The sequence below is a fragment of the Mirounga angustirostris genome, unplaced genomic scaffold, assembly GCF_029215605.1.
Source record: "Mirounga angustirostris isolate CCGP_5_RB_7025 unplaced genomic scaffold, mMirAng1.0.hap1 SCAF_7, whole genome shotgun sequence".
Taxonomy (NCBI): domain Eukaryota; kingdom Metazoa; phylum Chordata; class Mammalia; order Carnivora; family Phocidae; genus Mirounga; species Mirounga angustirostris.
In genome coordinates, this window is record NW_026991715.1 from 29,033,877 (window position 1) to 29,046,989 (window position 13,113).

The 13,113-nt window shown below is 43.4% G+C and overlaps 1 protein-coding gene across 1 annotated transcript; it reads left to right on the top strand.

Moving 5' to 3' along the window:
- Nucleotides 1-4,360: 4,360 nt before the first annotated feature.
- On the top strand, nucleotides 4,361-5,782 carry LOC123852474 (vesicle-trafficking protein SEC22b-like). Its single transcript, XM_045886498.3, has one exon. The coding sequence runs from the start codon at nucleotides 4,459-4,461 to the stop codon at nucleotides 5,104-5,106; it is 648 nt and encodes a 215-aa protein (XP_045742454.1). The 5' UTR covers nucleotides 4,361-4,458; the 3' UTR covers nucleotides 5,107-5,782.
- Nucleotides 5,783-13,113: the final 7,331 nt, after the last annotated feature.

Genomic DNA, 13,113 nt, shown 5'->3' on the forward strand with positions numbered 1-13,113 from the left:
GCCAGTCCCAGGTCAGAGGTTTGCAGAGAGAGGGGTCAGATGGGACAGATTCTGTCTCAGCTCCCCACTCTCCCAGCACTATCCTCAGTGAGCACCCACCCACTTGACCCCAGGGCTCAGCCAGGTGTTTTATAGGTTGGCAATCCCCACTCTTTCAACAGCTTCAAGCTTGTCCTTTAGTTTTACCTCCTATCAGGATCTTCCCCATTGTCAGCGCCACACATTCTAGTGCACATACTCAACAGTCAGTGGCATTTTAAGAAGGACACGTCTATCCAGACGGTCCCAACTTCAAATAGCACGTCCAGATTCTGATTTGATGGTCCCAAGGGCAGAATATCCTGGTGGAGCACTAGCTCCTACCATGGTTGGTGAACATGGTCATACATCATACAATGCTGGTTTTGGAACCGGTGTTAGAAATAACATATGTATCATTACAGGTGAAAAACAGGTAGGAGGATGGGAAAAAAAACAAAACAGCCCTATTCTCCTGCTTCCTCCTCAGGTCAGGCTTCATGCTCTCCAGTCTTTCCCTCCACTCTTGCCTTCTCCTAGTACATTCTCTCCATAGTCCTCTTCAGGCACTGAACTCTACCAGTCCCTAAATTACAGCGTGGCCTTTATTGCCATGCCTTTGTCGGGCTACGGAACTGGCACATCCTCTCTCACTCCTTCTAACCAGTTCGTACTCCTGGTGCCTGCTTTCTAGAAACCTCCTTGGTAATGTTTGGGCGCTTTTTCCTTTCGCCTCCCATGGTGCCTTGGGCAGATCTTTACCCATTTTTCTGTATGTGATGCCAGTTGCCAGCAGGTGTTCAGGAAATGCCTACTGACTAAAGGAAAAGCAGACAGAAAGTGAGGCCGAGCATCCAAATCTGAATCGAACACCAACACAGTACTTGGCAAGTGCCTGGTGACAAGCAGTAGTTCCCCATATGTAAAACTTTGTGTTTGAGAGAGGGGGAAAAAAAAAAAGGAGAGAACCCTGGTAGGGACCCTCCTCCCTATTTTGCCCAGCCCAGCCCTGACACTTGGGAGTGGTAGGCAAAGGCTGCCCAGTCATCACGTAGAACGGTCGGAGCACTGCTTCTCCGAGGAGGAAGGCAGAATGAGGCCCCCGAGAGTCCAAGAGGGGCCCCACTGCCACCCAACTACCAGAGGACTGATGATTCTGAGCTTGGCCCTACGTAGAAGCTGCGGTAGAGAAAAACTCAGGCTGTTCTCTAGATAGCTTCGCGCCCCTGCCATCTGCTGCCAGGCAGTCAGGAAAGAAGGCAGCATTGCAGAGTTTCCTTCAGCAGCTGTCAGAGCTGTGTTCCTGGGCAATGGAGCCCTTAGTTACACACAAGCTCCCGCCCACTTTGCTTCTCTCGACCTCCGACCAGCCCGGCTAGCGGACGTTCTCAAAAGTGGCGTCCCCGGCTCTCTGCGCGCTCCCCGCCGCTCCGCCCCCGGGGCCCGAACGCCAGTCCCTCATAGGCCGGAGCCCTCCCCGTCGTCCCGCCCCCGCCGCCCGAACGCCAGTCCCTCATAGGCCGGAGCCCTCCCCGTCGTCCCGCCCCCGCCGCCCGAACGCCAGTCCCTCATAGGCCGGAACGCTACCTCGACGCTCTGCCCCGCGCTTTGGCCCCGCCCCCGCGCCCAGTTTGAAGAGTGTTCGGGGTACGGTGGGCGAGTGGTGCTTTGGCGGCTGAGGTTCCACGCGTTTCCTCCCCCGGTGCGGCGCTCTGGGGGTCATGGGAGGAAGACCTGGAGGCCGCGCCGGGCTCAAGGGGCAGAGAAAAGGGGGGCAAGGGTGGGCTTGCCCCCTAGTGAGACCTCCAGGAGGAAGGGCAGTGGGCCGAGACGCGCACTGCTGATCTTCACTTCCCCTCAGGTGACCTGAGGCGCTTCCTTAGGTCACCCCCAATTCCTTGTCCCTAAATCAAAGCCTTAACTGCCCTGCCGGTTCCCCAACTATTTTGGTTCACGAACTTATTTGAGACCCTTGTGCCAACCGAATCGTTTTCGCAGTAGAATTTACCAACACAACAGAGCACAAAGCTCTGCGTCAAATTTTAAGAGGTTCACGACGTTCTGACGAGTCAGGGAGCCCATGTTAAGACCTCGCCTGCCCCCAACACTTTTGCCTATTCGGGCATAAGCCAGGGGCTGTATTTTGTACATAAATGTACATTGTTATATATATATGACTACCATTTGTTGAGTGCTTAGTACATTTTTGCGGTACATTTTCTTATCCTTTCAACAATCCTTGGAGGTAAGAATTCTAATCTCCACCAAGGTTTAAAAAGCTTAAGTCATTTGTCATTGCTGAAAAAAGGGCTAAAGGAATTAAAAGCCCGATCCCACGAATACAATTTAGGCCTTTCTTTATTCCTCCCAAATTGAGAGAGGACCAGGGTTTGACCATCCTTTTTCTGCTGCAATAAGGCTGAAGAATATCAGATGGTAGCTATAATTGTGGGTCTAGAGTTGTTGATTCCGTGTGTTGTACACCTGAAACTAATGTAGCATTGTGCGTCAACTATGCTTAATCAGTTTGAAGAACAAGACCCACTCCGAAAGCTAACAGTGGTTCATCATGCTGTTACTTTTTAATTTTTTTTAAATTTTAAAAGGATTTTATTATTTTTTAAAAAGATTTTATTTATTTATTTGTCAGAGAGAGAGGGCCCAAGCAGAGGGAAGGGCAGGCAGAGGGAGAAGCAGCCTCCTTGCTCAGCGGGGAGTCAATCCCAGGACCATGGGATCATGACCTGAGCTGAAGGCAGACGCTTAACTGACTGAGCTACCCAGGCATCCCAGTATTTTATTTATTTTAGTCAAAGATTTTATTTCTTATGCAAGAGAAGGGGAGGCGCGGGGCAGAAGCAGAGGGCGAGGGAGAGAGAAGCAGACTCCCTGCTGAGGGCAGAGCCTGATCCACGCTCAGGATCCCATGACCCTGAGATCATGACCTGAGCTAAAACCAAGAGTCAGGGCGCCTGGGTGGCTCAGTCGTTAAGTGTCTGCCTTCGGCTCAGGTCATGATCCCAGGGTCCTGGGATCGAGTCCCACATCGGGCTCCCTGCTCTGCGGGAAGCCTGCTTCTCCCTGTCCCGCTCCCCCTGCTTGTGTTCCTGCTCTCGCTATATCTCTCTCTGTGAAAAAAATAAATAAAATCTAAAAAAAAAAAAAAATTAAAACCAAGAGTCAGAGGCTTCACCAGCTGGACCACCCAAGCGCCCCAATCACACAGTTATTCATAAGTAGGGCACTAGTGTAGTTGAACTGGTCCTGTTACCCCATTGTGATGGCCAAACTCCTTCCTGTGCTAAACTGTCTTAACAAAATGATGCTTCGGCTAAAGTTAAATGTTTTCTGTTTTCCTAGAAATTATACTAATCTACTTATTCTAGAGAATCCTTACAGCACAACAGTTGGCTAGAGGCAATGCCTTCTGAGTCCAGTAATTTGTTTTTACAGAGGTGTCACAGATGTGTCTCCGAGGTGGCAGAACTTGATTTGGACCTCGAAGGTGAAAAATTTGGATAAGGCAAGTGGGGTGTGCCAGGTGAGAGAAATGTATGCAAGAGGGCTCTTGTAGTGGACCAGAAGCAGGGCATAAAGTGGATAAGGAGGTACAAACTTCCAGTTATAAAATAAATAAGTCACAGAGATGAAAAGTACAGCATGGGAAATGTAGTCAATAATATTATAATAACATTGTATGGTGACTACACTTACTGTGTTGAGCATTAAGTCTAGAATTGTCAAATCGGTGTGTTGTACACCTGAAACTAACGTAACATGTCAACTATACTTCACTTTAAAAAATTTTTTAAATTTTATTCATTTATTTATATTTATCTACTTTAGAGAAAGAGCACGTGCGCGTGTGTGTGTGTGCAAGCAGGGGGAGGAGCAGAGGGAGAGGGAGAGAGAATCCTGCAGCACAGCCCCCGCTGATTGCGGAGCCCTGTATTGGGCTCCCACCAAGGACCCCGAGATCATAACCTGAGCCGAAATCAAGAGTCGGTTTCTTCACCAACTGAGCCACCTAGGTGCCCCAACTTCTTGGTTTTTTTAAGTGAAGTCCCTAGAATAGACAAAAGTCAACTTGATTTTCTCCAGACTGCATTCAGTCTGGTAGGGCTTCCCAGTCCAGAGATAGGTCTAGACGGACTTGAACCCAAACCCAAGTGCTAGGAGAACCATAAAAGTGGTGCTGTAACTTGGTAATGTTTGTAATCTCTCTAGTTAGTGAAATTTTGCTAATCCCACATCAAATGGGACTACAGTTCCAATACTGAATTTCACCTTTAGTTGCTTTTTGCTCAAGAAAGCAGTGAACCGAGACGCGAGCAGCTGGCTCTTCGGGAACTAAGAGGTGTAACTGTTGTCGCGGCAGAGGAAGTCAGGAGGACGTCCTCGGCCATCCCGGCCAGTGTTGGGTCCCTGTAGCCTGTGAAGATGGTGTTGCTTACGATGATCGCCCATGTGGCGGACGGGCTCCTGCTGGCCGCCTCGATGCAGGAGGACGAACAGTCTGGCCGGGATCTTCAACAGTACCAGAGTCAGGCTAAGCAACTCTTTCGCAAGTTGAATGAACAGTCCCCTACTAGATGTACTTTGGAAGCTGGTGCCATAACTTTCCACTACATTATTGAGCAGGGAGTTTGTTACTTGGTTTTGTGTGAAGCTGCCTTCCCTAAGAAACTGGCTTTTGCCTACCTGGAAGATTTGCACTCAGAGTTTGATGAACAGCATGGGAAGAAGGTGCCCACTGTGTCTAGGCCCTATTCCTTTATTGAGTTTGACACCTACATTCAGAAAACCAAGAAGCTCTACATTGACAGCCGTGCTCGGAGAAACCTAGGCTCCATCAACACTGAATTGCAAGATGTGCAGAGGATCATGGTGGCCAATATCGAAGAAGTGTTACAACGGGGAGAAGCACTCTCAGCATTGGATTCAAAGGCTAACAATCTGTCCAGTCTGTCCAAGAAATACCACCAGGACGCGAAGTACTTGAACATGCATTCCACTTACGCCAAACTTGCAGCGGTTGCTGTGTTTTTCATCATGTTAATAGTGTATGTGCGATTCTGGTGGCTGTGAAGTAGTGAATCCAGTCACTGGCAAGGGTGAACCTAGAGCTCGGCAGGTGTATGTTTTCAGGAAACTGAGCTCACAGAGGTGTGTATTAGAGTTCCAAGTGGAACTTCTGCTTCTAAAGACCTTGCAAGGAAAGACATGTCCTGAAAATGAAATGTTACACCTCATTTGATGAAGCTTACGCCTTTGTAGAAAGTCTCTTTTGGGGGCAGAGGCTTTCTCTGGGTGCTGAGCTGTATACGTTAGGGAACAGTAGATTGTTTTATTTTGTTTTTTCCCTCCCAGTGTTTTTACATTTTTAAAACAGCACTGAGTGGGGCATTTCCTTTCTCTAATGGAGCCATCAGTGAGATCTGGCTTAGCCAACCTGTGCTAGCAACAGTCTGAAATTCCTTCAGAGAAGGCAGCCTGTTGGGAAGTTTTTCCACTCTAATCAACATTCCTTTTGTTGGTGACATTTGTGATTTTCAGTTTTTGATGGCCTTGTAAACAAGACTCCACTATGTGAAGGTTAATTGCTGTGCTGTAAAGATGTTGTCTGTTGGCCCCTGTAGGAAGTTGACCTTTGTTGTTTTCATTTTATGATATTTTGCTTATTGCACAACTGCTTTAGGGTTAAATGAATTATATTAAGATGCCTTGAAATTATATTATAGCACTCCTTGATTAAGAAGCTAAAGTGTTTTCTGTCATTTTCTCCTTAAAAGACTTAAATTTAGTTTGGGACATTCTTAATTTTATCTTTCAGCATCCAGTTTGTATTAATAGAAGAGTAAGTATAGCATACAGATAGCCAGAGTCCCCTGACTTAATGGGAAGAAAGGCCCAGCCCATCACTACAGCTTTGTCCTGCCCCTTCTTACTTTCTCCACTGTAGTTTTCCCCACTCTCTTTTCCTCCTGCTGAAATTTTAAAACTTCTCTGCACCCAGTAGTTTCATGTCCATAAGCATCCTCTCAGGATATTCTTGAATTTCAAAATGGAAAATGTTTAGCTGTGTAGTTAGATTTAAATTTTTACAGAGCAGCTACTCAAACTACTAAATACATTTATCTGAATAAGTCTCTGAGAACACCTTGTACCTGCTTCAGTTTATGTAAATTCTCTGAGAATGTTCTAGAGTTAGATAACTCATTTAAGTGGCTTCTATTAACAAATAAAAGTACCTGTGATTTTTCCCTTTTTTGCTCAGGGATGATGGGGATTTCCTTTTACCTCCTGAGGTAGAATTTTTTAAATGGGGAGACTAGACCTCTTAAATATTATCACAAGGATCTACAATATAAACTAGAATTTACACATACTGCAAATATTTCTTTAAGTCCTATAGGAAAATGAGCCAGCTTCTTACTTCTTAACATCTTTGGAGAGAACTTTAACTAGTAAACAATTTTATAACTAAGGGATCATCAAAGCTACTGTCCTGATTCCTGATAGAGAAAAAAAATCCTATTTCCTAATAACAAAGCAAGGAGAAGTGGCTTATTTTGTTCCTGATAAATTAGATAACTAGAATAAATTTTTTTTCTTTCCATTTTGGACCTAAGTCTCCCAATTGGAGTATGTGCATGAAATATGAAGTTACTTTTTATAGAGAATAAGTGCTTTTAAGTCCCTAAAAGGCTTGTCCCTAGAGTAATGATATTGGTAATAAAAGCCTGAAAGTCTGAAAACCTTAGTGGTACCATAACATTTGGTTCTTCTATAGGAGTGGAGAGTGGCAGCTCGTTGTTGAGAGTTGCATGCAGCAACCAAGTGGCCAGCAATGAAATAAATACTTCTAGAATGTTAAAAAAAAAAAAAAAAAAAGCAAGCAGTGAACCAAAATCTGCATTTTGACCCCTGTAACACCTGTACCTCGCCTCAATTATTTCTTCTTTTTTACTTTTAACAGCCTTGAAATCTGTTCCATGCAAAACCCTTTGACTGGAGGAATGTGTTACCCATTAACCCAAGCCCTTCCGATACAATCAAGGAAGAAAGCTCTTTTTATTTTTGCAACATAAAGGGCTTGTTTGTAGTGGCATATTGCCATCACTGAAGTTAGTGACTTTATTTATTTATTTTTTTTTTTAAGATTTTATTTATTTATTTGAGACAGAGAGAATGAGAGGGAGGAGGGTCAGAGGGAGAAGCAGACTCCCTGCCGAGTAGGGAGCCCGATGCGGGACTCGATCCCGGGACTCCAGGATCATGACCTGAGCCGAAGGCAGTCACTTAACCAACTGAGCCACCCAGGCGCCCTTAAGTTAGTGACTTTTTTTTTTTTTTTTAAAGATTTTATTTATTTGAGACAGAGAGAATGAGAGAGAGAGAGCACATGAGAGGGGGGAGTGTCAGAGGGAAAAGCAGGCACCCTGCCGAGCAGGGAGCCCGATGCGGGACTCGATCCAGGGACTCGATCCAGGGACTCCAGGATCATGACCTGAGCCGAAGGCAGTCGCTTAACCAACTGAGCCACCCAGGCGCCCTGAAGTTAGTGACTTTAATAAACATCTTAAATTACTTGTTACGACGCCCCAAATCAAAACCCACATTCCAAAGCAAGGCTTACTTTATATACTAAGTAATAGCCAGAAAATTATTGAGCCTTGATGTCAAACTTTATTTTTAAATTTTCATTCATTTATTTAAAGATTTTTAGGGGCGCCTGGGTGGCTCAGTTGGTTGGGTGACTGCCTTTGGCTCCGGTCGTGATCCTGGAGTCCCGGGATCGAGTCCTGCATCAGGCTCCCTGCTTGGTGGGGAGTCTCCTTCTCCCTCTGACCCTCCCCCCTCTCATGCTCTCTCTATCTCATTCTGTCTCTCAAATAAATAAAATCTTTAAAAAAAAAATTTATTTGAGAGAGAGCACACAGGAGCTGGGGGGACGGGCAGAAGGAGAGGGAGAGTGAAAGGGAGAAGCTGACTCCACGCTAAGTGCGGAGCCTGACTTGGGGCTCCATCCCAGCACCCGGAGTTCATGACCGGAGCCGAAGTCAGATGTTTTACTGACTGGGCCACCCAGGCACCCCTAATTTTTATTTATTTTTTTAAGATTATTTAAGGTCTACCCAACATGGGGCTTGAACTCACGACCACCAAGATCAAGAGTTGCATGCTCTTCTGACTGAGCCAGTCAGGCACCCCCTTAATGTCTAACTTTAAATAAATCAAGGTTAAGAGGCTTTGTAAATAGAGGTCCTGACTTTTGTCAGTGAACTGCATCCCCAGCTGAACCCTATATAAGGGATGCCACAAAAACAGGGCCTTTTTTAGGACCTTTGTTTTGTTTTAGGACTTTCTAGTTAACAATTTTTTTTTTTAAAGGGCAGAGAGGGAGAGAGAGAATCTTTTTCTTTTTTAATGTTTTTTGTTTATTTATTCATGAGAGTCAGAGAGAGAGAGAGAGAGGCAGAGGCAGAGGGAGAAGCAGGCTCCCCGCCTAGCAGGGAGCCTGATGCAGAACTCGATCCCAGGACCCTGGGATCATGACCTGAGCCGAAGGCAGACGTTTAACCATCTGAGCCACCCAGGCGCCCCTCTAGTTAACAATTTTTAAGCAATGCCTTTCCTTTCAAGGAGGAGGACAGTGGCCACCACCCAAAGGGCTTCATTTACATTTACATTGTTTCTTAGGAAGTTTCCCTATTCCGAACAAAGTGTCTTTCACATTCTGCAGGGGGTTCTGACTCTTGCATTACTTGTACCTTTGAAAATTACATAGCTAAATTCAGGAAAATGAGCTAAATAAACTGGAGATCATTTATTTCACATTATTTGTTCCTTCACTGCACTATTTTTATCTTCTTGTTAGTTTCAACTCAACAAATAATGAGTCCAGAGGTAAATTTATTTGATGGACACAACTGTAATAGAATTGTGATTGCTTATGTTAAAAGAGCTAGCCCAAAGCTTGTTGTCATTCTGTACATTGTTGTGGGAAAGATTTAAAGGAAGGAAGGGTTTAAGTCTCAAAAGTAGCTCGATAATCCTTACCAAAATGATTAATGTTTTTCTTCACTGATGAACCAGTGATCATTTAGTGATATTGATGTGGGAAACAAAGGCAAGAGAAAAATTATTAAATTTCCTTACTACCTAGAGCCCACTCACAAGTCCTTGAAACAGGCAGAGTGACATTCCTCTAGGGACTCAACTGCCTCGATGTTAATACTTTGCAACGGGCAAAAGGCAATCCTAGCCTGAACCCCCCTCTCCCCGCCCAGGATCCTGTAAGTCTACTTGAACATATAAAAATTCCTTTGGAAACTTCCTTTATCTCTAACCCCCACCCCAAGATACGTGTTGACAACCCCCCCCCCCCAGCATATGGCCCACTGATATACATCTGAAGGGTCTCATGACTAAGGTTTTATTAGACGGTAATAAATGACCTTTTCCCAACAATAGCTAGCCCCCTCAAGGTCCTGGAAACCTTGCTTCCAAATTCCTTAGAGATTTAGGCTGTCCCTAACCTCCTCCCAACTTGAAAGTATATAATGGGCCACTCCTCATGAACCTGGTGCGGCTCTTTCTTGCCCGTGGGTCCTGTCCAAGTGCTTTAATAAAACCACCCTTTTGCACCAAAGACATCTCAAGAATTCTTTCTTGGCCGTCGGCTTCGAACCCTAATAACATCTTTCCTACATCAATATTAGTATTTAGTATTGTTACATCACTGTTTCTGCTAAATGAAAAATCCATGTACTCTGGCATCAGAAAAACCTGAGAAGCTTGTAGATGATTGAGATTCCTGCCCTCCACCCCCACTCCAGGTCTACTGAATCACAACCTGCGGTTGGATTATTTTTTCTTTTGTGCTTTTTAAAAAAAATCTTCCCAGGAAGGGCACCTGGCTGGCTCTGTCAGTAGAGCATGGGACTCTTGATCCCCGGGGGGTTGTGATTTTGAACCCCACATTGGGCACAGAGTTTACATAAAATAAAATCTTCCCAGGAGATGCTGATGCATACGAACGCTAGAGAACTTTGATGTAGATAAAACCAACTGGTTGCCTTATTTTTCACATTTCAGCAGTCAACACTGTTGTCAGTTCTACTTCAGTTTGCCCTTAAGTTGTCCTCAGGCAAATTAGGCCTTGGTACTTAAGCAAAGATTGTTCAGAATCTTTGTACAAAGGGAAAGTTCTATTATCTTCATAATTTCAAAGTCCAAGAAATTTCCAGTGAGCAAAATGAAAATTACAGTTGGATGATAAAAATGGATCTTGACACTAGAGTTTTTCAAAGACCATGTTAGCATTTTATTTTTCTATTCCTGACACTCGAATTCATAGGGGGTGAATGATAATAGAACATAATCAAAATAACATACAAACACAATTCAAGAACATTTAACCATCTATTGTAGCTGTTCTTTGTAAAATACATAAAGGTAAACAGAAACATCTTTATATAAATTATGCTTAACAATCTGTATACACTGTAAAACCATTGTTAAAATTCACACTGAGATGCTAGTGCAAGCAGTGGTGTGCAAAAGTGCAAACAATGTTAGTGATGAAAAACTTACACCGACTTAACCACTTCAACATACCCCGCATTCAGTCAAATACTGAAGGCCTCACCACAGAAAAACACTTTGATCACTTTCAAAGTAACGTGACTACATTCACCCTGAGTGCTATCATCTCAGTATGTCAACTGATGATGAGTTCAGGTTAGAAGCAGCACCAGGGAATAGAGAAACCCATGTGAAGTTTGCCATTCCGATGTGAATCTTTATACTTGATAATGAAAACAATTCCAAAGACCACTTGTATGTCAAAAGCTATAGAACTATCACCCCCCCTTGCCCCAAAATACTTAAAACTGAAATTAATTCGAATTCTCTCTTCCCCATTTAAAATGCATGCTGAAGAATTCATCCAGTGCAATGCAGCTTTTGCAAAAATAACTCGGTGTGAAATCACTCAAAAGGTTTTCCCATTTCTGCCCTAAAACCTATTTGGGACAAGGATGCTCCTGAAACAAAGTTTACTTTGGATAAATTTGCTTACTGTAATTACTTTTGATTCTATTTAAAAGTGTGGTCAAATCCCTGAACAATCGATCAGTGGTATTAAATGCATTAGTTACCTAATGTTCTAAATTATGAGAACAAAAATGTGTTGGTTCAGAGCTACATCTTCAATAGACTCTGTAGATTCCCTTCATACTTTTTATCCAGCTGTGGTGTGGGAGTGTGTGAGGGGGGATGGGTCAGGGATCAGGAGTAGAAACACGGTTTTAACAAAATCCCAATCACTTTGCACAGAGGCACAGTCCCATATTCCTAGACCTGTTAGACTGTACCTTGGGGGGGGGGGGGGGGAATTAAAAAGCACTAATTTGCATTTCCAAAGAACAGTGATGGAAGCCATCAGAAGCATCACCATGTAGCTTTGAGAATTTAGACCTTAACTGAAGATACACTGTTCTGAACTCTTAGATTTACAGCAAAAAAATGAAAGGTTTACAGAAAACCTTTAATTCACCATTAATTTTGCATTAAGGAATTTTTATTTGCTAATCTTTTTTTTTTTCATGGTTTCTTGGAGATTTTTTGAAGCTTCACCAACTTTTACATAGGTTTAAAATGATCCAAACAATATACTCTAAGTAAAATGAACACAAGATATTTTGAGAGCATTCCCTTCATATTAGCTATTCTCATTGTACTCTGGTCAAAGTTGGGCAATAAATCCTTGCAAACTTGAATCACATGACTATCAAGACTGAAATGCCACACTGAGTCACAACCCGTACAGTTTCAGAACATGTAGACCTTTCTCCTGTAACTCTCAAATCATGTCAACTGGAATTACACTGCTTTTAATGATGGAATTTGTGAAAATGCTGTATTTTGAATGTGGCTGATCAAATCATTTTGCAGAAGGCAAGAAGCAGTATTATCACAGCTATTACCCTATTTTAATAATTTTACAAGTAGTTTATGTGCTGGAAAGCACTAGGAAGAAGTGTGAGCCAGTTCAAAACTAAGGAAAAGAAACAACACTGTAAACCACAGTAGATGTATATATAAACACAGGCACACAAAACTAAACATTACAGCTATGCAGGCAATATCTGGATTCATACATCTTTGGCATTCAGAGATACTGGGTCAACCAAGCCAATAGTGAAGAATTATTTTCATATATTTTAGGAAATGTCTTGCCCCAATTTTAAAAAATGCTATGATCTCCATTCTAAAAATTCACTGATAAAAGACAAACTGGAATCAATTTAAAAAGTTACCTGAAAATATAATTAACAGCAGTCCTTGAAAGAGGTGTGGGGTTAAGGGTTTCTTTTAGAGCTTTAGACTGAAGATTTTAAGGTATCTTTTGAGCAGTGCCTGATTTATATGGAATCCAATTTTAACTTGTATACATTTTCACAACTTATGGTAAAAGGTACATAATTTTTTTTTTAAAGATTTTATTTATTTATTTGACAGATAGCACAAGTAGGCAGAGAGGCAGGCAGAGGGAGAGGGAGAAGCAGACTCTCCACCGAGAAGGGAGCCCGATGCGGGGCTCGATTCCAGGACCCTGGGATCATGACCTGAGCCGAAGGCAGTCGCTCAACCGACTGAGCCACCCAGGCGCCCCAGTAAAAGGTATATAATTAATCTATGTCCCCAGTGCTACCATTTACCCCCAAAATACTGCACAGGTGCATGCACTTACACAAGCACAGAGAGAGCATGTTTTCCCCATGTGCTTCTACTGTTTCTTGCTATTCTCTTAGTATGTTTCTTTTGAAGGGGAGCAGTGACTCAGTGGATGTGTTCAGAGGAGCTGGAAGAGTGAGATGGGAAACCCAATGACTAGGGTCCATCTCCCTGGAGCTGGGGGAAAAGCCAGTTGCTGCTATGCACAGCTTCATTTCTGAATGTTCAGGCCATAAGAATCCTACATCATTGGGAAAATAGCCAGTTTAGTTGTGGTCCACAACTGACTTTGTTTCTTTGATCCAGTGTCCGAACTAAAATGAGAATTCTGGAATGATTTATTTTGTACCA